This window comes from Hylobates moloch, unplaced genomic scaffold, assembly GCF_009828535.3.
Source record: "Hylobates moloch isolate HMO894 unplaced genomic scaffold, HMol_V3 SCAFFOLD_1, whole genome shotgun sequence".
NCBI classification, from domain to species: Eukaryota; Metazoa; Chordata; class Mammalia; order Primates; family Hylobatidae; genus Hylobates; species Hylobates moloch.
Window position 1 is genome coordinate 124,137,728 of NW_026652276.1, and position 26,793 is coordinate 124,164,520.

The window sequence follows — 26,793 nt, forward strand, 5'->3', positions numbered from 1 at the left end:
CGGGCGCCTGTAGTCCCAGCTACTTGGAGAGGCTGAGGCAGGAGAATGGCGTGAACCCAGGAGGCGGAGCTTGCAGTGAGCCGAGATCGCGCCACTGCACTCCCGCCTGGGTGACAGAGCGAGACTCCGTCTCAAAAAAAAAAAAAAAAAATCTTCACCACTAAGGTGAGGTGAAGGTATAACATTCAGAGGTGGGGCCTTTGGGGGATAATTAGATCATGAGAATGGAGCCCTCACGAGTGGAAAGGGACCACGGAGAGCTCTCTCTCTGCTCTTGGCCATGTGAGAATACAATAAGAAGATGGTCACATGCACACCAGGAAGACAGCCCAGACAGCCCCTACCAGACACCATATCTACTGCCACCTTGATCTTGGACTTCCAGCCTCTAGGAATGTGAGAAGTAAATTTCTGTCATTTAAGCCATGCAGTCTATAATATTCTGTCAGCCTGAGCAGACTGTGATATACATACACACACACACATGCACATATATACATGTACACACAAGACATACATATACCCACACATGTATACACATGTATAATACATGTACATGTATGCACAACACACATATATACATGCATGCACACATACACACAAATACATACACACATATGTACAGTGAGAACAAGCGGGTGTGAGGCAGGGGTAGGGATAAAGAAGGAAGACGAAGTGTGGCCAAATTCTTGCTGAATCTAGGTGACTCTAGGTGAATCTAGGTTTATGGATAGTCACCGTACTATGCTCTTAGCTTTTCAAAAAATTTGCAAATTCTCTAAATAAAAAGAGGGGAACCAGAAAGGGCCTGTAGACTGGCCCTCCAGGCCAGGGAGTGTTTCGGGACCAGGATTGGTGGGAGAGGGGCAGGCCCTGGATTTGGTAAAGCACAAGGTGGGAGTGTAGCACAGAAGGGAACTTCTCATCAGAGGAATGACTCGGGTGGGCTGAGGGGGCCCCACAAGGAGGCCAGATCTATGTGGAAGGAGGACCAGCAGGTAACATGGTCACCTTGTGGCACCTGGCCCAGCAGCCTGAGACACAGGTGTGGGAAAGGTGGGTCAACAGGTCCCGTGGAGGCCCTGTCAATGGGTTGGTGGGAAGCCAGCAGCCTGCTCTCCCAGGCCAGGACCGCTGCATACTGCTGCACCAGGCCCGCCCCCCACCATCTCAAGGAGAAGCTACCAGGAGGTCCTGCAGGCTGGAGGCCAGCGGACATACCCTTTCCCCATCCCCGTCTGTCCCTGCCCACCAAGGCGCAGCACTCAGCCTCCCATGCTGGTCAGGTGCTGGGGAGAGGCAGGGCTGAAATGGAGCGCACCACCTCCATGTGCTGCTGCTCACGCTGGGGCCCTGAGGCCAGCCTGGGCAGCTGGAACCACCCAGCCTTGTCTAGCCTGCAGCTCAGAGTGAGGCTGCAGGAGACACATCCATCCCCTGATGCTGGGGGCTCCTCCCCTACAGAGAAGTCCTGCCCTGCCCTGGCCCCTGTATTGACTATGTTTCCAGCTTCTGCAAACAATGCTTTAACATCTGCCTTGTATGTAAATGCTGGACATACTTGGTTCTGCACCCTGATGATGGGCCTGAATCACCTTGCCTTGGCCTTCTGCCTCCCTCATCGGCTCCTCACCTCTCAGGAAGAGTCCTCCTTCTGGGCAGGGGGCACTTTTCAAATACAAACCAACCAATCCAATGCTCACACCCTCAACCACCTCCTCTATGGGGCTCTCACACTCTGGCCACTATGGACTTGTCCTAATCACTCCAGGCCCAGGTATCAGACAACGATGGACAGCCCCGCTGCTCCAGGCCCTGAAGTTACTCAAACCACCCAATCCTAAACCTGCTCGCCCTGCCTTACCTGTTCTTTCCCACAGAAACCACAGTAAAGGCTCTTGCCCACCACTCCCTGCCTCATTCCTCTGCCTCGGGGACAACCCCAGCGTTTTCCCATGTGGCCCCTGTGGTGTGGCACGTGCCCTTCTCTCCAGAACTGAGAGTAATAAACTAGCCTGTCACTGGCAATCATCTCCTGATCTATCAGTCTTCATGAGCCTCAAATTTTTTATTAATACATGATATTTTAAAATAGTCCCAGCCGGGCACAGTGGCTTACGCCTATAATCCCAATACTTTGGGAGGCCGCCAAGGCGGGTGGATCACCTGAGGTCAGGAGTTCAAGACCAGCCTGGCCAACATGGCAAAACCCTGTCTCTACTAAAAATACAAAAAATGAGCCAGGCATGGTGGCACACACCTGTAATACCAGCTACTTGGGAGGCTGAGGCAGGAGAATCACCTGAACCTGGGAGGCAGAGGTTGCAGTGAGCCAAGATCGCACCACTGCATTCCAGCCTGGGCAACAGAGTGAGACTCTGTCTCAAAAAAAAAAAAAATCCCTTTCATATTTTTCCATATAAAACACTGCTTTAAGTTTTAATGTTTTTTTCCCCCAAGACAGCCCAGCCTGTATCCTACTTGGGTAGATTTTACAAGCTAGTAAAACAGCCCCCTTTAGAGGCTGAGCATCCATGCCAGAGAGATCCATGGGGCCACTCCACCATCTCCCACTGCATTCTCATGGCAGCTGCCACCAGAGCTCCCAGGACTCTGATAAGGTGGACCACCTTGGCCCCTTCCCAGCTCCATCACCCGTACCCCCAGAGGCCTTCTCACCTGCACATCTGTTAGCACGGGTACTCAATGTCAATGGCCTCCAGAGCAGGAGCCCAGGTTGACTGAAAGCCAGGAACGGCTATGAACTGGGCCCTACTGGTGCAGGACAGGGCTGGGTCCACTGGGCTGTGGCTGTCATGACCCACTCTGCACACTGTACCACACCTCTCACCACATTGCATGAGGAGCGTGCTGTGGCCTTCTTGGTGGATGAGAAGGAAGGATGGATGAGATGTTCTGTGGATTTCTGGAAGGGTTGGCAGAGGTCAGGACTGTTGGCCCTGCTGAGGGTTTCCTGCTGGGGGTGCAAAAGACCCACCACTCTGAGTCCAGCTGGGACAGAGCCCCTGGCAGGCACAGAAGCAGGGGGAGGCCTGGGGCTGGTGGCAGAAGAGCTGGACCCTCACTCTCCATGTGTCCTTGGGCATGTCCTGCCCTCCCTGGGTCTCAGTTTGCCACATAGATAGCAGGGTAGGACAGGTTGTGTATGGCCAGAGCAGGGAGCCAGGCTGAACTTAGACTAGCCTTTGGGTCTGATTCCTCCTCTTATGCAGGAATCTGAAGAGACATCAATTCTGTCAGGCCCTGAAGAAGGGCCCTTCTCTGAGAAAGTCCCTCAACAGGTTTGTCACGGGTCCCCAAGACCACCCCAAGGTTTTGTGACTTTCCAGAGGAACTCACAGGACTCAGTACATAGTCATACCCTTGGCTAAGACTTATAATTATAAGAAAAGGATACAGAGCAAAATCTGCAAAGGGAAAAGGTATGTGAGGTGAAGTTGGAAGAAACCAGGCATGAGCTTTCAAGAGTTCTCTCCCAGCGGAAACAAGAGGGAGTCACTACTGGATTCCTTCAACAATTAGTTGTGATGACACGTGTTGAATGCTGTCTACCAGGGAAGCTCATAGAGACTTGGTGCTCAAGGTTTTTATCAGGAGCTGGTGTCTGCCTAGCACACACCAAAATTCCAAACTCCCAGAAGAAAGGCAGGTGCTTCGCATGAGCCATGTTGTTGTACAAACAGTTTAGGTGCAGGGAAGACCCCTACCCTTTACAAGAAGTTATTTTCAGTATAAGAAACTGTTTGCCAGCCAAGTTTCCAGATGCCAGTCAGAAGCCAGTCTCAGGTGCTGTATCAGCTTCTGCACTCCAGAGCTCATAGCAACTGTGGTTTGATTCCAACTGGAGGGAAGGTGAATAGACAGGAGAGGACAGAAACAGGGTGGTCAAGCATCCCAGCTTGCCTGGGACTTGGGGCGAGGAAGGGTGGGGAAGCTTCCCAGGACATGAGACTTTCTGTGCTAAAACCAGGATGGCAAGTGGAGAAGTTTCAACGTGTGTTTTGGAGGGGTCAAGTATTCAAACCACAACAGACACTAACTACTTAGAGTCAGCACAGAACTCACAGGTTAAGGGCTCAGTCCCACAACACTGCCTTCACTTCAGGTGCCAGTCACAAGTAGTGGGTCCCAGACTATCCACACTTCTGTTTGACTTGGCTACAAAGCAAGGTTTCCCATGACCTCCTCTTCAGGTTTAGTAATTTGCTATAACAGCTCACAGAAGTCAGAGAAACATCTTATCTACTGCCTTATTCCATCTGGGCTGCTGGAACAAAATACCACAGACTGAGTAATTTATAAACCATAGAAATGTATTGCTCACAGTTCTGGAGATTGGGAAGTCCAAGATCAAGACACCAGCAGCTTCAGCGTCTGGTAAGGGCTCTCTCCCTCATAGAGGGTAACTTGTTACTGTGTCCTCGCACGGCAGAAGGAGAAAGGGAAAAACATGCTCCCTCGGGCCTCTTTTATAAGGGCACTAATTCCATTCACGAGGGCTCCATCTTCATGACGTAATTACCTCCCAAAGGCCCCACCTCTTAATATCAACACTTTGCGGATTAGACTTGAACATACAAATTTTGGAGGGACACAATCAGATCATAGCATCTATGTTTACCAGTTTATTACAAAGCATATTTTAAAGGATATAAATGAACATCTAGATTAAAAGGGTCTTAGGGGCCGGGCACGATGACTCACACCTGTAATCCCAGCACTTTGGGAGGCCGAGGCGGGCGGATCACGAGGTGAGGAAATCGAGACCATCCTGGCTACCACGGTGAAACCCTGTCTCTACTAAAAATACAAAAAATTAGCCAGGCATGGCGGCGTGTGCCTGTAGTCCCAGCTACTCAGGAGGCTGAGGCAGGAGGATGGCATGAACCCAAGAAGCGGAGCTTGCAGTGAGCCGAGATCTCGCCACTGCACTCCAGCCTGGGCGACAGAGCGAGACTCCATCTCAAAAAAAAAAAAAAAAAAGTCTTAGGGCCAGGTCCCAAAGGAAACTGTTCCTCTAATCACAACACTTCTGGAAGACTCTCAAGCATCAGAGCTTCTGTTCCCATGGAGTTTGGGAGGTGACACCTTCCCAGCATATGGATGCATTCACTAACTTGGAAGCTCTCTGAACCCCATTGTTTAATAAGTTTTTATGAAGTTTCATTACCTAGGTATAACTGATAAAATCATTGGCCATTAGTAATGACAGTCAAAAGAAACGTTTTTATATGAGGAATATGAGCTTCCTCTAAATTATTAGGCCCAAAAAAATGCATGAGAAAGAGACAGCAGTCACATCTCACTTCCTCCCTCTTGCTAAATAATCATCTCTTGAAGCTGCTTGCTATGTGGACGCTAGACTGACTGCCCAAGTAGCTATAAATTAACCTAACAATACTGCATGCTGCACAACATAACGCATACCCTATCATTCAACAATGTATAGCCGTCACTAATCAATGTCATTTCTGTAAACCAATGAGAATTCCTGACAAACAACTTTTTATCAGCCCCATGCCTAGTCCCCTTTTTCGCCTTTAAAAACCTGCTTGTAACAAAGGCTTAATGAAGCTCATATCCCAGGTTACTTGCATGTGAGTCTTCTGGGCAGCTGTCTTCATTTTGGTTCAAATGTAAACTCTCTACTTTTATTAATTCTGCCTCAGTTTCTTCTTTTAGATAAACTGTAATCAAATCTATCTCCGGCCTCTCTCCTCTCTCTGGAGGTTGAGAGATGGGGCTAAAAGTTTCAGCCCTCTAATCACATAGTTGGTTTCCCTGATAACCAGCTCCCATCTTCCAAAAGCCACTCCATTAGTGGCATAAACTCAGGTATGGTTAAAAGGGGCTTATGATGAATAACAAAAGATGTCACTATCACTCAAGAAGTTATAAGGGTTTTACAAATGCCCATCAATGATAGCCTGGATAAAGAAAATGTGGTACATATACACCATGGACTACTATGCAACCATAAAAAGGAACTAGATCACGTCCTTTGCAGGGACATGGATGGAGCTGGAAGCCATTATCCTTGGCAAACTAACACAGGAACAGAAAACCAAACACTGCATGTTCTCACTTATAGGTGGGAGCTGAACAATGAGAACACATGGACACAGGGAGGGGTACAACACACACTGGGGCCTGTCCATGGGGTGGGGGAAAGGGAGAGCACCAGGATAAGTAGCCAATGCATGCAGGGCTTAATACCTAGGTGATGAGTTGATAGGTGCAGCAAACCACCACGGCACACGTTTACCTATATAACAAACCTGCACGTCCTGCACATGTATCCTGGAACTTTAAATTAAATTAAATTTAAAAACACATACACAAATGAAAAACATCAGGATAGCAATTAGCTGGGGTGGAGGGATAAGAAAGAAGAGGAAACTCTCAGAAAATTGCAACAATATTGGTAATATTCTATTTCTTAAGTAGAGTAATGGGTTCACGGGTTTCTTTTTATAATTCTGCTTTGTAACTTGAGCATATTTAAATTTATATATACACTATATATATTATGTATATGTAGCAAACATTTTATGAAAACAAATGATGTCGTCTTTATAAAATGCCTTAATGAAAACCTAAAAAAAGAGTTACAAGGGTTTTAGAAGCTCTATGCAGAGACCACATATATATTTCCTACGTCACAGGTGGCTTTTAGTATATTCAGTGTTGTGCAACCATCCCTATTATCTAATTCCAGGACACTTTTACCATCCCAAAAAGAAACCTCAAACCCATCAGAAGTCACTCCCTATTCTCCCCACCTCAACATCACATAAGTGACTCTATCAATTCACCCATTCTGGACATTGCAAATATAAATGGAACTATACAATATGTGGCCTCATGTGTCTAACTTCTTTCCCTTAGCATGTTTTCAAGGTTCTTTCCTCAACAAAACTCCATTAATTTGTCTAAAGCTTTTCTTTTAACAGATCTATAAATCTGTTGTAATGTTGTCTTTTGACAGACAACTTGTGAAGGATTTGGAGTAGAATGTGTGATAAATACATGGAATCTTAATTAACTGTTAACAGAAAAATCAAACTCTGTAAATTTCTTAAAGAGGTTTATTCGGAGCCAATGAGTGACCACAGCCCCAGGAAAATACAAACCCAAAAAGCCTTAAGTGTTCCCGAGGCAGTCAGATTAGTTTGGTTTTATACATTTCAGGGAGCCAGGGGTTACAGGCAAAGACATAAATCAATGTGTGGAAGGTATACACTGGTTTGGCTCCAAAAGACAGGATGTCTTGATGTGGGGGGTTTACAAGTTATATGTGGACTCAAATACATAGATATATACACGATATATGATTGATTGATTGATAGATAGACCTTTTGGTAGGGATAGATAGGGTCTCCCTATGTTGCCCAGGCTAGTCTTGAACTCTTGGCCTCAAGTGATCCTCCCACCTCAGCCAGCTTGACCAAGAGATTCTTTAATTTGCAATTGGTTAAAAGAGTAAGGCTCTGTGTAAAACTTGGAGTCAGCAGAAAATAATGTTTAAGATAGTATGCCAGAATCAGCCACAAAACACTGGGTCAAAAAAGACCTCTTCAGCAAGATTGATGGTCTGCAAGCTTGACTTAACCCTTGCCTTGCATGGCCTTAGGTCTTGTTTATAATTTGGTATCTCACTACCACAAAGTCTGTTAGTCTTATGATCTCTACTTTAATATTAATGTTGGTCAGTTGTCTAAATGCCAAAAGGGAGGGACTATAACAAGGGGTGTTCAACCTCCCTTTCCAGAATGGCTGGGAACTCAGTTTTTAAGGTTTCTCTGGGGTCTCCTTGGCTAAGAGGAGGTCCGTTCAGTGGCTGGGGGGCTTACAATTCTATTTTTAGTTTACAAACACAAACCAAAGTAATTATTTATTTTTATGTTTTGTTTTGTTTTTTGAGACAGAGTCTTGCTCTGTCAACCAGGCTGGAGTGCAGTGGCAAGATCACTGCTCACTGCAACCTCCACCTCCCGGATTCAAGCGATTCTCATGCCTCAGCCTCCCCAGTAGCTGGGACTACAGGTGCGCGCCACCACGCCCGGCTAATTTTTTTGTATTTTTAGTAGAGACGGGGTTTCGCCATGTTGGCCAGGCTGGTCTCGAACTCCTGAAATCAAGTGATCCGCCCACCGAGGCCTGAGATTACAGGCGTGAGCCACCGTGCGTAGCCAAAGTAATTATTAATTCCACAGAAAATAAAAGGCTGTGCAGGAAGTAAAATTAATCAAGTCCATATATAGACCTCAGATACATTTCGTTTGGGCTATCCCGCACTTTATTTTGTAATTAAACACCACTATTTAAAAATCAGGAAAATTGCACATAAAAATCCAGTTCCAAGTGGGCGCTCTGGAGTTCCCCAGTCTCCACTCACTCGTCCTCCCAGCCCCCACAGGCCTCAACGTCGCCTATCCCACTCCACCAGCCCAGTCTTTCACCGCCCTAGGAACTTCTCCTACGCCTACGCAAGCCGGGAGGGATGGGGGGACAGCACCGACAACAAAGGGTCGTCTCCCGCCCTCCGTATGAGGATGGGGTACTGGTCGGGGGGCAACCGAAGCCTTTCTTCCTAGGTTCTTCATCTTTTCTAGGTTTCCCATCACCTAACGCTCCGCTTGAGCCCTCAGCAAAGACGTCACCCGCCGAAAGGTGTGGCCGGAAGCTGGAGGCGTGGCTTCCGGAAGGGTGGTGCGAGGCTCGTCTCGTTTCCGCCGGCGCTCCGAGTGACGTAGGGAAGCGCGCCGCTCACCTCATGGTTCCGGGGACAGCTAGGGCGGTGGATGGAGGTCAGCGGTGGTGCTCGCGGCGTAGGTCTTGTGGCACGGGGAGAAGGGGCGGCTGATCGTGGGTTTCGAGTGCACAACACAGGCGTGGCTGAGAAGGTCCTGGGATGCGGTGAAACTGGGGAGCAGGCTGGGACGCGGTGGGATGCGGTGGGCCTGGCCGTCTGCTCCTTCCGTGCTGGCTTGCCAGTGCGTACGCTTCCCCTCTCGTCTAGCCCGCGCGGCCAGGCCTGGAGGACGCCGCGCCTGTTGACCGTCCATGACCCCAGCGAGCCAGTTTTCGTGACTTAGTGCAAGTTGTTTTCTCTCTGCATTTTAGAACTAAAGTTTTGGATTGCTGTTTGCCTAAACCCAAGTCTGGCTCCTGGGCTTTCGTTTACTCGGCTAAACTGCTCTTAGGGCTCTTAAAAAAAATTGGAAAGGAGGCTGGGCGCGGTGGCTCACGCTTGTAATCCCAGCACTTTGGGAGGCCGAGGCGGGTGGATCACTTTAGGTCATGGTGAAATCCCCGTCTCTACTAAAAATACAAAAATTAGTCAGGTGTGGTGGCGCGGGCCTGTAGTCCCAGCTACTTCGGAGGCTGAGGCAGGAGAATCGCTTGAATCCGGGAGGCTGAGGTGGTAGTGAGTCGAGATCGCGCCATTGCACTCCAGCCTGGGCGACAGAGCGAGACTCCGTCTCAAAAAAATAAAATAGGTCGGAAAGATTTCTCCACTGTGCTTAGGCTCAGGAAGTGGTAGATGTTGCGTTTGGGCAAATACTCCGACTCTCTGACCTCTCTCTTTTTTTTTTCTTTAAGTGGAGTTAGACTAAGCTTTTTACAGCTGCAGTAATCCCCTCATATAAAAAGAAAATGTGCTGGCCATATACCAAGTTCCAGGAAGTGGAGAAAGATCAAACGTACGTTCTGCTTTGGCAGAAATGAGGCCCAGGTGAACGGTTTAGCTTGCCCTTGTCACGTGTCTTCCCTGGGTCATTTAATCACCGTAGGGAGCTAGACTAGCCGATAGAGTTTTTTTTCTTTTCTTTTCTTTTCTTTTTTTTTTTTTTTTTTTTTTTTGAGACAGTCTCACTCTGCCACCCAGGCTGGAATGCAGTGGCGCGATCTCGGCTCACTTCAAGCTCTGCCTCAGCCTCCTAAGTAGCTGGGACTACAGGCGCCTGCCACCACGTCCAGCTAATTTTTTTGTATTTTTAGTAGAGACGGGGTTTCACTGTGTTAGCCAGGATGGTCTCGATCTCTTGACCTCGTAATCTGCCCGCCTCAGCCTCCCAAAGTACTGGGATTACAGGCGTGAGCCACGGCGCCTGGCCGATAGAATTGTTAAAAGCAACGTCATGGCGATATGTAACACATTGCTGGAGATGGCAACATTGAGTTTGGCCTTGGAAGGCTGAGATGTATTTTAAAGGGTCTTATAGCGGGAGGAGGAGACCCGAATAACAAGCCCTGTAAGGTGAAGTGGAAGTGCAAGACCTGTTTAAAATGGGGCCTTGTGTTGCTGGGAGGCAGAAAAGGCAAAGACTGAGAAAATCATTCTGGGCCATGTTATGAAGTGCTTCTTATTAGTGGTTCAGAATTTTTGCTGTTAGAAATTTGCTGGGGGGTTTTTAGTAGGCTAGTGATGTAATCTACCTTGGTTTCGAGAGGCTCACACCTATGTCTACAGTGTTAAAATATATCCACAGAGGCTTTGGGAATGTGAATTTTTTTTTTTTTTTTTTTTTTTTTTTTGAGATGGAGTCTCTGTCACCCAGGCTGGAGTGCAGTGGTGCAATCTCAGCTTACTGCAACCTCCGCCTCTCAGGTTCAAGCAGTTCTCATGCCTTAGCCTCGCAAATAGCTGGGATTACAGGCATGCACCATGATGCCCAGCTAATTTTTGTATTTTTAGTAGAGATGGGGTTTCACCATGTTGGCCAGGCTGGTCTCAAACTCCTGACCTCAAGTGATCCACCCGCCTAGGCCTCCCAAAGCGCTGGATTTACAGGCATGAGCCACCATGCCTGGCCAAGCCCGTAATTTTTAATCCTGGTTACCCTTGAAATAAAAAAAATAAAAATTAATGCTGTCTAGGTCCTGTCTGCAGAGATGCCATCATTTAGGAGGCCTTGGGCAGGACCTGGGAATCTGAATTGTTGAACCACATCCTAGGTGATTTCAAATTACAAGCAGGATGAAAGCCCTCCCACCCAGGCTGTAATGCTCCTGAGTTTTGATATTTGATGGCATTCTGTACTGAAACAAAAATCCTGTGAGATTTTTGCTTCAGAAAATACTATCACGTACCTATGGATTGTCAAGAAAGACTTGGTCTGATTTTACAGATAGGGTGGCTTTGAATATTTCATTTGTCAAGTTTGTGAGTCAGGAACTGCCCCTGTAGTAGCCCCTTCTCTCTTCTTTTTCTCTTCAGGGTTTGGAATCACTTGCTAGGAATCTTGTCCACCCAGGACATCATGGCAGCTCACCTGGTAAAGCGATGCACGTGCCTCCTGAGAGAAGCTGCTCGTCAGGCCCCTGCCATGGCTCCAGTTGGCCGACTGAGACTTGCCAGGGTAGCCCATAAGACTCTGACTTCCTCAGCCACCTCACCCATTTCCCACTTCCCAGGTTCCTTGATGGAGCCGGTGGAGAAGGAACGAGCATTTACTTCTTACGTAGAGAACCAGGTGGAATACCTCATCAAGAAGGCCACAAGTCCAGAGGAGCTCCTGGAGCTACTTGGTGGCAATCACCACTTGGACAGCAATCAAGCAGCAATGATACTTATCCGGCTCTCTCACTTGCTGTCTGAGAAGCCAGAAGATAAAGCCTTGCTCATACAGGATGCCCACTTTCAGCAACTTCTGTGTCTGCTCAACAGTCAGGTGGGTGCCAGAGTGTTGTCTGAGAGAGCATAGACAAGAGGAAAACAGCCAGAAATGCTGGGGTCCGCAGCAGCCAGTGCTTACCAAGCATAGATGGGGCCCTGCGTGTCTTGTGATATTTTTTATTTTTTTATAAATTTCAAAGTGCTCTATCGTGCTTTCTCTTTGTTTATCCTTACAAGAGCCCTGTTAGGTAAATACTGCTATGCTCGTCTTACAGACAGCCAAGACGCATAGTGAGAGAAGCATGGGAAGTGAGCCTGGTTCTTCTCAGTTCTTTGGGTGCTTTCCCCCTCACCATATAGTCTTGACTTGTATTGCTCTCTGCCAGTGTCTGGCTGATGGCAAGGCACTGTTCTTGAAGCCAAAGGAGATGCAGCATGACTGATGGAAGGTCCTTGAAACTTGAGACAGATGTGGGCATGATCTAGCCATGTTCAGACCCTCCAAGGATGACCATGGAGAGAAGCAACAAGACCCATTTGTGTGGCACTGAGCAGGGCAGAACTCAGACTACAGAAGCCAGTTCCTGCTCACTGTGAGGGACTCCCTTCTTAGAAAGTCTTCCCCTGGGCTCCATGTACAAAAAAAGGAGTACAGACTCCTGCTGTGGCTGAACTGGCCCTAACTCCCTGGTCTGCTTTGGAAGGGAAGTGCTGGGGCACTGAAACCATGTTTCCAGTTGTCAGGTGTAATGGAGAGAAAGGCACTATCCAAGGAAGGAGTTGCACTAACTGAGTGCTTTTCAAGCTGCAGGTTATAAAATCAGTGTAGTGGGATGTGGCCAGCTGATTCTTAATGAGGTAGAGTAGTATAAAAAATACCAGAATTCATCACATATAGTAAGGGGATTCACTAATGTCTCATGGAACTTTTCTTCTAGTTAAGTATGTATATGTATGCATGTGTTGTGTGGACTAGGGTTACAGTACATAATTATTTCTTGCTGGGGATATAATTCATAAAATGAACTTAGTTAGGCCCCCTTGTTATTTAGCTATAATTCTAATTGCTATTTATTGACTCTTTTTACTCACACGTGATTTAAGAAAGTCTTATACAAGACTGAACATTGTAACAAAATTATAAGGCAAGTATCTGTAATGTAATAACGGCTTTCTTTTCAAAGATTTTCCTGCTGTCCATGAAACCAGAAGGTAGACACCCAGATCTTCTGTAAGATTAGAATTTACTCCAGTACTTTCTCCCTTCTCCCCAGCCCTTCAGACAGCAGCTTCTCTGTTCCCAGCTCACTTCCTTGAAGGTGTGGTTTCTGCTTCTCATTCATAAGCGAAGAGACTGAACCTGAGGGTTCAGTGTTGAGAGACTTGGCCCAGGAAAGGACCGAGCCATACTTGTTTTACCATCTGCTCTCTTCTGTGAGGCTGGATTCAGGGCCAAAGGGCTCTAGAGCCACCCATGTTGACACTGTGGGCCCTGTGGACACAGTACCTGAATAGCAGTTACCCTCTTCAGAAACAAAGCAGGCACCAGCACAGAGGGCGGGCTGTGGTGCAGGTTCCGGACTCAGAACTATGTAGAAATAAGTTCACCTTTGTTTACCTGTACAGTGGGGCTGATGGTTCTCACAGGATGTTGGTGTCTCATAGGGGTATGCACACAAAAGGGTGCCTGGCATTTAGTAAGAGCCTGTTCAGAGGTGCTGTTGGTAGCAGCAGCAGCTTGGTCATCCCCAGGAGGCCTCTGCATTTGGGAGTGGGCAGGGCTTAGTGATACCGGGGGTCTTTTTACCCATATGTCAAAGGCTTTCCTGCAAACCTTTGTGCCCGGGGTGCTCCTCCCTTTGCAGGCAGTTGAGGGTCTGGCATGCTTGGGTGCCACGTCCCTGGAGGGTAAAGGTGGTGGTTCACTGCCTAACGCTCTGCAGGGACTCCTGCTTATTGCAGCAGTTGCATTCCTAAGAAATTTTCACATTGCCAGAAACTGCAAGGTTGGTTTGATAGAGAACAGTTTAGGGGTTGGAGCTTCTCTGACTCAAAAGCAAATTATTTCCCTGGAGAAAAGCCAGTGTTTTTTGTTTTCTTTATTTTTGTTTTGTTGTTTGTGACAGAGTCTCACTCTGTCACCCAGGCTGGAGTGCAGTGGCACAATCTCAGCTCACTGCAGCCTCCACCTTCCAGGTTCAAGTGATCTTCCCACCTCAGCCTCCCGAGTAGCATGTGCCACCACACCTGGCTAATTTTTGTAATTTTAGTAGGCACAGGGTTTCACCATGTTGACTAGGCTAGTGTCGAACTCCTGACCTCAGGTGATCTGCCCGGCCCAAGTTTTTAATACCTAAAACTTTTAATGTCATTGCAGCTAAAAGTCATGAATGATAACAGAACTGATCTTAGCAAGCCTAAGGGCCACCTTCTCTGCCATCAGGTGACATCCATCAGGCTCAACTTTTTCTCTGACCTCTTCTATTGACTTGACAGCTTTACTTGCAGCTGAAGTCTGCATGCCCACTACCCAGAACTGTAGCCAGGACCATGTAAAAGAGTGTGGTCTCTCTTTAATCAACTATGTTAGGTCAAAGCTTCATTGGGGAAACTTCAAGAATTTCTGTTGCCACTCACAGTTCTTGCTTGCAAGCAATTGCAAATGACCTCAGCCACCTCGAGCAGAAATGTGCTATTTATTGTAGCCTAGAGGATCAGGCTCAGAGGTGTGCCCTTGGATCTGGCCTGTGCCTGAGGGGCGCTCTGGCTCTGCAGGTGCTTGGCAGCCATGTCAAATTCAGTGCCGCCCTGCCCATGGTAGGCACTGGCCCAGAAGGCTGCCACAGAAACAGTGACTCTTGGGCCCTGTTCCTGTGTCCCAGGCTCAGGGATAAATTTGGTTACAGACACCAAACGTCTAGGCCTCGAGGCTGAGCAAGGCTGTGAGGAGCAACCAGGCACTGGGGCCCTGTTACAACAGAGTGGGGAACTGATACTGTCTTCTCTGAAGAGTTGTAGTAAATGCTCATGAAACGAGGTTCAGAGAGGTGGCCTCCAGCCCACACACAGGACTGACAGTGCCACATCATTTCTCCTGTGTCCTTTCCCTGCCTAGATAACCTCGGTCTGGCATGCTACCCTCTCGAGGCTGCTGGGAAGCTTGTATGCTCTGGGCGTCCCCAAGGCCTCCAAGGAGCTGCAGTCGGTGGAGCAGGAGGTCCGCTGGCGCATGCGGAAGCTCAGGTACAAGCACCTGGCCCTCATGGCAGAGTCCTGTGCCACCCTCTCACAGGAGCAGCACTCGCAGGAGCTGCTGGCTGAGCTGCTCATGTGCCTGGAAAGGCGCTGGACAGAAATTGAAGATTCCCACACGTTAGTGACCATCATGATGAAGGTGGGACACCTCTCGGAGCCACTAATGAACCGCCTGGAAGACAAGGTACTGGGCCTGAAAGCAGGTGGCACCCAGCCTGCCTCCCCTGGGCTTTGGGCTTGTTCTTTGGGTGGCAGTTGTCTGCAGAGGGGTACGTTGTGTGCACTGGGATCAGAGCCCCGGGAGCTTCTGTCTGGAGCCTCAGGCATCACATGGGGCAGGACCAGAGGGCTCGGAGCTGCAACAGGTTGTTGCCCTGTGGCTGCATTCATCAAGCACCACTTGCTCCTCCCAGCACAGGCGCTTCCCTGATTGCACCTTTATCTTTTCCCCCAAACCCCATCACCGTACCATCTTGAGAGGGGGGCATGGCAGGCAGCTCCTGAAGTAACACAGGGACTGCCCAGGCCTGGCTTCTGGCTAGAACTCTCCTGGAGATGTACTAACCCCTATCGGCAGTAGCCCTGCAGTCAAGTCAAATTCAGTGCCCGTTCCTGTCATAGCGGGGGCTGGCCCAGATGGCTGCCACAGCAAGCTCCACAGCTCATGGGCCCTGGGTCGCCTACCCTGGGACCTGGGGATAAGTTTGGCTGTGGACAGTGCTCCAGGTCCAGGAGTTCCCTGGGGTGGACGAGGAGGCAGGCCCTGCACAGGGGTCTTGTGTTTAGTCAGCTCAGGCCCAGTTGCTGTCTCACAGGGGCTGCACTGGATGGGACCATGGGACCCCTGCCCCCAGCTCGTCCCTGTCACCCCAGGCCATTGAGCTGACCTCTGCGCGGCTGTGGTTGACAGTGCCTGGAGTTGGTGGAGCACTTTGGCCCCAATGAGCTGCGGAAGGTGCTGGTGACGCTGGCAGCTCAGAGCCGGCGGTCCGTGCCCTTGCTGCGGGCCATCTCCTACCACCTGGTGCAGAAGCCGTTCTCTCTGACGAAAAGCGTGCTCTTGGACGTGGCCTACGCCTATGGTGAGCCCTTTGGACAGAACGGTGGAGAGAGGGGAGCGCTGGCCCTGCAGATGCCTGCAGCCGTGTCAAATTCAGTACCTGTCCTATGCATGGTAGGCACTGGCCCAGAAGGCTGCCACAGAAACACTGTGACTCATGGGCCCTGTTCCTGTGTCCCAGGCTCAGGGATAAATTTGGTTACAGACATCAAGCATCTAGACCTCGAGGCTGAGGTGGGGTGGGGCTGGTGGGTGATTGCTGACCCTCTCCAGCTAAACCCTGTGATCTGCTCTGTCCCAAAGGCAAACTCAGCTTTCACCAGACCCAGGTGTCCCAGCGCCTGGCCACTGACCTGCTGTCCCTCGCGCCCAGCCTGACTTCTGGTGAGGTGGCCTGCTGTGCCAAGTCCTTCGCCTTACTCAAGTGGCTCAGCCTGCCGCTGTTTGAGGCCTTTGCCCAGGTGAGCCAGGGCCTGGCCCCAACTCAGAAAAGCTGGCTTCCTGGCCATCTGCTGGGAACCATTGCCTTAGTCGGGAAAGCAAAGCCAGTCTGAAAATGCTCACTTGTGGGGGCAAATACATATTTCTTGCATTTTGGCTTATTTTGAAAGGGCTGCTATTCAGTTCTCAAAAAAATGTTTGAGAACTGTTTCCTCTGTTCTTTCACTGACCATTATAAGTGCTTCCATCCGTTTTGGGGTAGCTGTAGCAGGTAGCAGCATGGCTGGTGAGACTGAGAATCCACTCAGAACTGTCTACTGAATCACTGATCCCCCTCACAAAGTGGAACTGTACAGAAAGATGACACCTGCAGTTACGTTTATGTGTGGCCGGTCTAAACTAAGTTTACTGGTTGGAGAATATTTCTAAATCCCTTATCAGAAAGAAGCAGCTTCTAGGTGTCCCCAGCCTCTGTGGGTAGTTGCTGCCAGGCGAAGGAGTGTCTGGGCCTGTGTAAGTCCTTCTCTGTGCCCGGCACAGCTCATGGGCCGTGGATGGAGGGTCCTGCCATTGCCCCTGGCCGTGCAGGCTCTCCTCAGACTCAGAGCCGGGCAGGAGGACAGCGTGCTGGGCAGAGAGCTTATTCTGTCCCTCTGCTATTTCTGACCCACCCAGCACGTCCTGAACAGAGCGCAGGACATCGCCCTGCCCCACCTGTGCAGCATACTTCTGGCTTTTGCGCGTCTAAACTTCCATCCAGACCAAGAAGATCAATTCTTCAGCCTGGTATGGCCGCTGGGCTCCCACTGCTCAACCTTTATCCTCCCTGCAGCTAATGACTCATGAACCGTCCTCCCAAGATCAGCTCAGGCTAGGTGGAGGGGGAGGGGCCACCATGTGTGGCATGGGAGGGCAGAGGGAGCTGGTTGGAGCCAGGCGTCCTAGGGATCGCTGAGAACAAACATGAAATCCTGCTGTCTGGTTGACTGCCCTGCCAGGCAGCGCTGCGGGGTCCTGCCTCTGGTGCTGCTTTTAATGCCCTGTTGATGCTCAGAAGCTCCAGTGGGCCTTCATGCTATGTGTGCCAGCTCAGGGTGGGAGGGGGAGCCTTCTTTATGAAGACCTTAGGACAGCCACGGAGGCCAGCAGGCCAGATGTGACCCCAGGCTCCCTGGGATTCCATCAGGGGTTTGTCTGGCACGGTCCTGAGAACAATTAGCCAGGGGCTCAGGAGTGCTGCTTCACCTCTTGGATGCTCTCATCTCTCAGAGGACCAGAGATTCCTCCTCCCTTGTCCCAGGTGCTCACTTGGAGACATTATGGGAGAAGGGATCTTGTTCCCTGCCAGTAGGTTGGTTGTAGTAAACCTAATCAAATGCCAGCATTCAGCAGCACTCTTCTGCTGTTCAGAGTGGTCTTGGGGCATGAGGAAGATTCCTGGTACCTTCAAGCCCAGGATTGCTCCAGGCCTCACCGAGGGCCAGGGTTCTGCCTCTTGTTCCCCAGTAGCCTTCTCTGGCCTCATCCCAACCAGGCCAAGACCACATCATGGACTGTGTCTCACCCATGGCTATTTGCAGCCCTTAAGGAGAGCCTGCTTTCTCCACCACACCCTATCCTTGCCCAGGTACATGAGAAGCTGGGGTCAGAGCTGCCAGGCCTGGAGCCAGCCCTGCAGGTGGACCTGGTGTGGGCCCTGTGTGTGCTGCAGCAGGCACGGGAAGCAGAGCTGCAAGCCGTCCTCCACCCTGAATTTCACATCCAATTTCTAGGTGAGTCCCCTGCCCCTAGTACTACTGGAAGTGGGGAACTGCCTGGTTTTGTCTGCCTAGTGCCAGGTGAGAATTCGGGGCAGATGGAGGCCAGGGCTCTCCCTCCCCCTCGCTCTCCATCCCATCCCTGTGGGTGGCCAGCAGACCATAACTCTGCTGCCTCCTGATCCAGAGAACTGGGCTGGGACTGGGTGTAGGGGTGCCACTGCCCTCTCATCCAGGGTCTCCCCATCTCTGGCCATAGGCCCACCTCCCTCTTCTTTCTCCTTGTCCCCTAGGGCGCAAGTCTCAGAAGGATCAGAACACCTTCCAGAAGCTGCTCCACATCAACGCCACTGCCCTGCTGGAGCACCCCGAGTACTCAGGTCCCCTTCTGCCTGCCTCGGCTGTGGCCCCTAGGCCCTCAGCCCTTGACAGGAAGGTGACCCCCCTGCAAAAGGAGCTGCAGGAGACACTGAAGGGGCTGCTGGGGAGCGCCGACAGGGGCAGCCTCGAGGTGGCCACGCAGTATGGCTGGGTGCTGGGTGAGGGCTCCCCCTGGTTGGCACAGGGCCTGGCATTGCCTGAGTCTAACGAGACTCTTCTAACCCACCCCGTCTGCAGCAAGAACTGACCTAGGGAGCTGCAGGGTGTCAGCCTGGGCTCCCCACAATCCCATCTTTGTTCATCCTTCCTGTGGGGGGATTTCTGAGGGGTGTCCCCCAACATGTTCTCATCCCACACCCCTTCCCCAGATGCTGAGGTGCTGCTGGACAGTGACGGCGAGTTTCTGCCCGTAAGGGACTTTGTGGCACCTCACCTTGCCCAGCCAACTGGGAGCCAGTCGCCACCTCCAGGGTCTAAGAGGTAGGTGGCCAGGGACCTGTTGGTTATGGGGGCACCATCGCTGTTGGACTGCATATTCTTTGTTTTCTGTCTTTGCCCTCCGAGGGGCTGGGAGAGTGGAAGCATGTCAGCCACCCCTTCTTTCTTCCAGGCTAGCTTTCCTGCGGTGGGAGTTCCCCAACTTCAACAGCCGAAGCAAGGACTTGCTGGGTCGCTTTATTCTGGCCCGGCGACACATACTGGCTGCAGGCTTCCTGATAGTGGATGTGAGTACCTCTTGGGCAGGTGGTCACTGCACAGGGAGAATCCCCAACCCACGCTAGAGGGGATCAGGTGGAACTGAGCCAGCAGGTATAGACACACGACCTGCCCGTGACCCCAGGCCTCTCCCAGGAGCCTAGGGAGGGAGTTTACTGTGGATCCTAGCTGCTCCAGCCTCCCCTCTAACCTTCCCAGCATCTCACCCCGTGGGTGAACCCAAAAAGGCAACCAAGCCTGCTCATTCAGCTTCAGAGGTGGGCAGGGTAGGGCCCATTCACAGATGAGCAGCTCGAAGCCCAGGAGGCTGCACAGCTGTTGGGGCTCTGAGTGCAGCTGCTCTGCCCCCTTGGTCAGAGCCTGTTGTCAGGAAAAGTAGGACCAGTGGAACTGGCAGGAGCAGAAAGATGCAGGTCCTGGGCCTGACTCTGGTTTCATGCCTGGGAGACCTTGGTTAAGATCAAAGGGAGTCACCTTCCCTGGGAACGACCAGTGAATGAACATGTGGCTTCCTGAGCCACACAAGGGTTCTGTTTGCTTCTTTGGGTTATTGTGAGTTTTTTAACTGTTTAAAGAAGCCCTTCTTGGGCCTCCGAGTAGTTTGCAGATCCCTCCAGCACTGACAGTGCTAGCACTTCTCCCCGCCCGCACTGCCTGCAGTTCATGGGCTCTGCCTCGAAGACTTGGAGGCCAAGGGGCAGGTGTGCAGAGCTGTTGGTCACCAGAGGTGTTGGGTGAGGGGTCAATGTGAGGAGGACAGCAGGCAAGCAGGCAGAGCCACTGGCTGGAAGGGATCTCCTTGCCCATGTGACCTGTCTCCCCTGCCTCCTTCTAGGTCCCATTCTATGAGTGGCTGGAACTCAAGTCTGAATGGCAGAAAGGCGCCTACCTCAAGGACAAGATGCGCAAAGCGGTGGCTGAGGAGCTGGCCAAGTGACTTGTGCCAGCAGCATGGACTGCATGCCTCTCCGCCGGAGGTCTAGCTGTGGGCGGGCAAGAAGGGTTGCCCTTGAGGACAAACCTCTGTGTAGGACCTCGGCCAGAGTGGGGAAGGTGGCCAACCGCTCTGAGTGACAGAGCGTCCTCTTGTGTATAATAAACCTTTAATTTTGGTGTTGGACCCCTGGGGCCTTCCCAGGCTTTGTCACCCTCTGCACTGTCAGCACTTGTCTGTCTGCTTTGTTGAGCAGGGCGTGGTTCTCCAGTCTGCCCTGTGCACTCCCCCGCCACGCCCAGCCTAAGAGGGCTGCTTTAGGGACAGACCTGGGTTGTTACCTGCCTGTCTCTCCCAGCTTCTACCCTTCATGAGTGCTTATTCACATGTGCCGGCCTCTTGCGTAGGGGTCTGTGTCAGCCGCAGCAGACAGGTGGAGTCCTAGAATTCTGAACCTCCAGGGTAGAGGAGCTTCCCAGGGAAGCTGATTGGAGGTTCAGTGCATGGCTGGGGTTTCTGATGGAGCTGTGGCTACTGAACCACAGCCATCCTGGGAGGCTTTCTCCCATCAGTTGTCTCACACTTAGCTAAGTGAAAGGCACCCTGACAGCATGTGGTGACAGATGATGTGAGGGCTGGGTGAGCACTTGGGAGGCGCTGGCTCTGGGAGAGGAGAAGATCTCACTTGGCTGACACCACGGCACCAAGAGCCAAACTCCATCGTTGTCTTCACCACCCTGACCAGAGCCTTGTGCTGTCCTCTAGGAACTGGCTGCCCAAAAAGGGCCCTGGCGGCCTCCCTGCTGCTGTGGGGATTACCAGGTGCTGGGAGGCCACAAGTTTTCTACCTTTCAGCCTCTCCTTAGAGACAACCATTGGCAGAACCTGACTAAATAGCAGTCAGGGAACTGGGTTGCCTCCAGCCATACAGAATGGAGAGCAGGTCAGTGGGGTGGAGCTGAGAGTGGAGAGGCCCACAGTCCTCAGCACTCTAGGCTCCCCACCCTAGGCTGTTTCCCCAAAAAGAACAAGTCTAGTCACTGCCCTGATGCTTGGCCACTCACCCAAGCATTGCGGTAGTTTGTGCTGGCTTCACTGGGCACCATCAGGCACAGGTGACCATGGTCCTTGTTGTTTGCACAGGTTTCAAGGTTACCACAGGAGTGGTCCCTCACACAGTGGGAGGGGAAAGAGCTGCCGGAGATGATTTCTGAAGCGGGAAGAGCAACCCAAAGTGAAGAGACAGCCAGGACAAATGCCCAGGGTGTGGCAGTAACTTAATTCTTAGAGTGGGGTGCACAGAGTCTGCAGAGGTGAGACCGAGGAGCTGAAGGAGCCAGTTCAGGAGGGCCTGATGTGTATCTAACCAAGAAAATAAAAGCTCATCGTCAGGGCCCCTGACTTTTATTTTGAGATAATCACAGGTTCCTGTGCAGTTGTAAGAAATAATCTGTGATTCGCTTCATGGCAGAGTAGGGTGCAAGGTCACACCCCAATACTGACGTGAGCACAAGTCAAGCAGAGAGCATTTCCATCTCCTAAGAGCCCTCACACTGCCCTTTATACTCACCTCCTCCTCATCCTTCACCACCAACAACCACAAGTCTTTGGTCATTCTAAGAATGTCACAAAGAGAATCACAGGATGTGACTTATGGAATTGTATTTCTTGACTTGGCATAGTTCTCTGAAAATTTGAATTCTTAAATTGCATGTATCAGTAGTTTCTTTTTATTGCTGTTGCATCTGTGTTTTGCTTTATTCTGTGATGTGGCTGTAACAACCATTTGCTCCCTTAACCCTGGGGAGACATCCTGGTTGCTTCTGGGTTTTGGCTATTACTGATAAAGTAGCCAGAAAATCTGTGTCTAGATTTTTCTGTAAGTTTTCATTTCTCTGGGATAAAGATTCCCAGGAGTGTAACTGCCAGGTCAGATGGAATGTATGTGTTTCTCTAAAAAACTACCATCTTTTCATTTCTTTCTGATAAGTTGTTGATAAATAGACATTTATTTCCCATCTCTGGTGAAATGTCTTCTCATGCCTTTTGCCCATGTTGTACTTGCATTTGCTTTATCAGTCTTGAGAGGACTTTGTAAGACTTAACATTGAGATATTTTTGTTGTTTTTTTTTTTTTTTTTTTTTTTTGGAGATGGAGTCTGGCTCTGTCGCCCAGGCTGGAGTGCAGTGGCTCCATGTCTGCTCACTGCAAGCTCCGCCTCCCGGGTTCACACCATTCTCCTGCCTCAGCCTCCCGAATAGCTGGGACTACAGGCGCCCGCCATCGCGCCCGGCTAATTTTTTTGTATTTTTAGTAGAGACAGGGTTTCACTGTGTTAGCCAGGATGGTCTCGATCTCCTGACCTCGTGATCCGCCCGCCTCGGCCTTCCAAAGTGCTGGGATTACAGGCGTGAGCCACCGCGCCCGGCCAACATTGAGATATTTTTGTTTGTTTTTGCCTCTAGATGTCAGTTTATCCAGAACCATTTGTTGAAAGGCCGTCCTCTCCCGTTGACTCTTACTTTTGCATTTTTGTAAAGTCAGTTGGGCATATTTGTGTGGGTCTGTTTCTGCATTTTCTGTACTGTACTGTTAATCTATGTTATCTGTCTACCAATATCACATTCTTGATTACTGTAGCTGTAAAGCAGGCTGCCTTATTGGGTGGAGTGATGGGTTCTCCTACTATATTTTTAGGAATTGTTTTCACTATTCTAGTTCCTTTGCCAGTCCATGTAAATTTTTGAAAAATCTCATCTATGTAAAAACAAAACAAAAGTCTTACTGAGGGTTTGATAGGAATTACATTAAACCTATAGATCAGTTTGGGGAGACATGACATCTTTACTGTGTGGAATCTTCCAACTGAGACAATAGCCATCTGTATCCAAGGGTTTAACCAACCCCAGATTGCAAAAGCAAAAAATAATACAAGAATACAAATTTAAATAACAACACAGCTTTTATACTGTGTTAGGTATTTTAAGTAGCCCAGAGATGGTTTAAAGTTTACAGGAGGTTATATGGACATGCTATGCCATTTTCTATTAGGAACTGGAGCATGTGTGGATACCAAGGGATGACTGGATATTTATTTAGGCCTTTGCTTTTATCAATGTTTTGTAGTTTGGGTTTTTTGTTTGTCTGTTTGTTTTGTTTTGTTTTGAGACGAAGTTTGTTCCTGTTGCCCAGGCTGGAGTGCAATGGCGCGGTCTCGGCTCACTGCAACCTCCACCTCCTGGGTTTAAGTGATTCTCATGCCTCAGCCTCCTGAGTAGCTGGGATTACAGGTGCCTGCCACCATGCCTGGCTAATTTTTGTATTTTTAGTAGAGATGGGGTTTCACCATATTGGCCAGGGTGGTCTCACCAACTCCTGACCTCAAGTGATCCACCTGCCTCAGCCTCCCCAGGTGCTGGGATTACAGGCGTGAGCCACGGCACCTAGCCTGCAGTTTTTGTTTTGTATTACCTAAGTCGGCCAGGTGCGGTGGGATCACTCCTGTAATCATAGCACTTAGGGAGGCCAGGGCGGGCGAATCACCTGAGGCCAGGAGTTCAAGACCAACCTGGCCAACATTGTGAAACCTCGTGTCTACTAAAAATATAAAAATTAGCCGTGCGTGATGGCAGGCACCTGTAATCCCAGCTATCAGGAGGCTGAGGCAGGAGAATCACTTGAACCCAGGAGGTGGAGGTTGCCATGAGCCAAGATTGCGCCACTGCACTCCAGCCTGGGTGACAGAGCAAGACTCTGTCTCAAAAAATATATATATGTGTGTGTGTGTGTGTGTATATGTATATGTGTGTATCTATGTGTGTGTGTGTGTGTGTATATATATATATATATATACACACACACACACACCCCTAAGTCATGATTTTGGAGCAATTGTAAGTGGTATAGTGCTTAATTTTGGCATTCACACGTTGATTGTTAGCATATAGAAATGGGATTGATTTTTATGTGATCTTGCTAAACTTTATGCATTTTTTAAATTTCTTTGGATTTCCTATGTAGATATTTATGTCCTGAAAACAGGAATATATTTGTCTCATCCTTTCAAATCAATATGCTTTTTATTTTGTTATTTATGACCACTTTATTAAAATATAATTCACATGCCATACACTTCACCCATTTAAAATGTATAATTCGGCCAGGTGTGGTGGCTCACGCCTGTAATCCCAGCACTTTGGGAGGCCAAGGACCCCAGATCTTGAGCCCAGGAGTTCAAGACCACCCTGGGCAACAGGCAAAACCCTGTCTCTATTTTTTAAAATACAAAAATTAGCCGCGTTGGCATGCACCTGTCGTCCCAGCAACCCAGGAGGCTGAGGTGGGAGGATCACCTAAGCCTGGGAAGTCAAGCCTGCAGTGAACCATGATAGCACCACTGCAGTCCAGCCTGGGCAACAGTGAGACCCCATCTCAAAAACAAAAATGTATAATTCAGTGGTTTTTAGTCTCTGCAGATATATGCAACCATCACCACAATTTGAACATTTTCTAAACCTCATATACTGATGTGGTATTTTGGTGTTTTGTGACTGGCTTCATTTACTTAGCGTATTGTTTTCATGTTTCATTCATGTCTCATGTATCAGTATTCATTCCCATATTTGGCTGAGTGATATTCCATTATATGTTTGTGCCGCATTTTGTTTATCCATTCATCCATTGATGGACATGTGGATTGTTTCCACCTTCTGGCTAATATGAACTCATACGGTTTGGATATTTTGTACCCTCCAAATCTCAAGAAATAGGATCACCAGTGTTGGAAAATGGGGCCTGTTAGGAAGTGTTTGGATCACGGGAACAGATCTGTCATAAATGGCTTGGTGCCATCTTTGTAATGAGTGAGTTCTTGCTCTATATTAGTTCACTTGGAAGCTGGTTGTTTGCAAGAGACTGGGAGCTCCTGCCCTCTGTCTTCTGCCCTCTCTCGTCATGTGACATGCCTGCTCCCTGTTCACCTTCTGTCATGAGTAAAAGCTTCCTGAGGCCTTCCCAGGAGCCAAGCAGATGTCGGTACCATGCTTGTACAGCCTGCAGAACTGTGAGCCAAGTAAACTTCTTTATAAATTACCATCTCAGATGTTCTTCTATAGCAATGCAAAATGGACTAATACATGAATAATGCTGCTATAAATATTCCTGTACAAGTTTGAGTATAAATGTATGTTTTCATTTTTCTCTTGGTTATATACCTCGGAGTGGAATTGCTGGGTCTGTAGTAACTATGTTTAGTCATTTAAGGAACTGCTAGACTGTTTTACATTCCCACCAGCAGTGTGTAAGGTTTCAGATCTCTCTACATCCTCAATGACACTTGTAATTTGAGTTTTATTTTAGCCATGTGAGTGAGCATAAAGTGATTTCTCATTGTGGTTTTTGTTATTTCCCTAATAACTAATGGTTTTCAGCATTTTTCGTTTACTTATTTGGCCATTTGCATGTCTTTTAGAAGAATGTCTTTTTTAAGATTCAGGGAGTGGCTGGGCGCGGTGGCTCATGCCTGTAATCCCAGCACTTTGGGAGGCCAAGGTGGGCGGGTCATGAAGTCAGGAGATTGAGACCATCCTGGCCAACACAGTGAGACACCATCTCCACTAAAAATACAAAAAAATTATCCAGGCATGGTGGAGGGTGCCTGTAGTCCCAACTACTCAGGAGGCTGAGGCAGGAGAATGGCGTGAACCTGGGAGGTGGCGCTTGCAGTGAGCTGAGATCACGCCACTGCACTCCAGCCTGGGCGACAGAGCCAGACTCCACCTCAAAAAAAAAAGATTTAGGGAGTACACTAGGTGCAGGTTTGTTACATGGGTATACTGTATAATGCTGAGGTTTGGGCTTCTAATGAACCTATTATCCACGTAATGAACATAGTACCCAATGGTAGTTTTTCAACCCTTGTCTCCCACCCTCCCCACATTTGGAATCTCCAATGTCTATTATTTCCATCTTTATGTCCATGTGTACCCATCCATTGTTTAGCTCTCGTTTATAAGTGAGAACATGCGGTATTTGATTTTCAGTTTCTCAGTTATTTCACAGATAATGGCCTCTAGCTCCATTCATCTTGCTGCAAAGGTGTGTGTGTATGTGTGTGTGCTGGGTAATTTATAAGAAAAGAGGTTTAATTGGCATGGGGTTCTGCAAGCTGTACACGAAGGATAGTGGCATCTGTTTCTGGGGAGGCCTCAGGAGGCTCCCAATCATAGAAGGCAAAGGGGGAACAGGCATGTCACATGCTGAAGCAGGAGCAAGAGAGAGAGAGTGTGTAGAGTGGGGAGATGCCACACACTTTTAAATGACCAAATCTTGGCTGGGCGCGGTGGCTCATGCCTGTAATCCCAGCACTTTGGGAGGCTGAGGCAGGCGGATCACGAGGTCAGGAGATCAAGACCATCCTGGCCAACATGGTGAAACCCCATCTCTACTAAAATACAAAAAAAAAAAAAAATTAGCTGGCGTACTGGCACATGCCTGTAGTCTCAGCTACTCAGGAGCCTGAGGCATGGGAATTGCTTGAGTCTGGGAGGCAGAGGTTGCAGTGAGCCAAGGTCACACCACTGCACTCCAGCCTGGCAACAGAGC

At 49.4% G+C, this 26,793-nt stretch overlaps 1 protein-coding gene and 3 non-coding genes across 7 annotated transcripts; all 4 read left to right on the top strand.

The window, feature by feature from the left end:
• Positions 1-8,765: 8,765 nt before the first annotated feature.
• On the top strand, positions 8,766-20,417 carry TBRG4 (transforming growth factor beta regulator 4). Of its 4 annotated transcripts, none has more exons than XM_032758148.2 (11): positions 8,766-8,831; positions 11,246-11,699; positions 14,760-15,083; positions 15,810-15,981; positions 16,263-16,420; positions 17,076-17,186; positions 18,028-18,172; positions 18,451-18,696; positions 18,907-19,018; positions 19,149-19,263; positions 20,091-20,417. In XM_032758148.2, the coding sequence occupies exons 2-11, from the start codon at positions 11,289-11,291 to the stop codon at positions 20,190-20,192; spliced, it is 1,896 nt and encodes a 631-aa protein (XP_032614039.1). In that variant the 5' UTR covers positions 8,766-8,831; positions 11,246-11,288; the 3' UTR covers positions 20,193-20,417. The 4 variants fall into 4 exon arrangements, with proteins under 4 accessions (XP_032614039.1, XP_032614038.1, XP_032614041.1 ...); XM_032758147.2 differs by having other exon boundaries at positions 8,782-8,852; XM_032758150.2 differs by having other exon boundaries at positions 8,805-8,927.
• LOC116809900 (small nucleolar RNA SNORA5) lies at positions 14,426-14,556 on the top strand. Its single transcript, XR_004370064.1, has one exon. It is a non-coding gene; the product is annotated as a small nucleolar RNA SNORA5 (small nucleolar RNA).
• LOC116809901 (small nucleolar RNA SNORA5) lies at positions 15,483-15,619 on the top strand. Its single transcript, XR_004370065.1, has one exon. It is a non-coding gene; the product is annotated as a small nucleolar RNA SNORA5 (small nucleolar RNA).
• LOC116809899 (small nucleolar RNA SNORA5) lies at positions 16,037-16,170 on the top strand. Its single transcript, XR_004370063.1, has one exon. It is a non-coding gene; the product is annotated as a small nucleolar RNA SNORA5 (small nucleolar RNA).
• Positions 20,418-26,793: the final 6,376 nt, after the last annotated feature.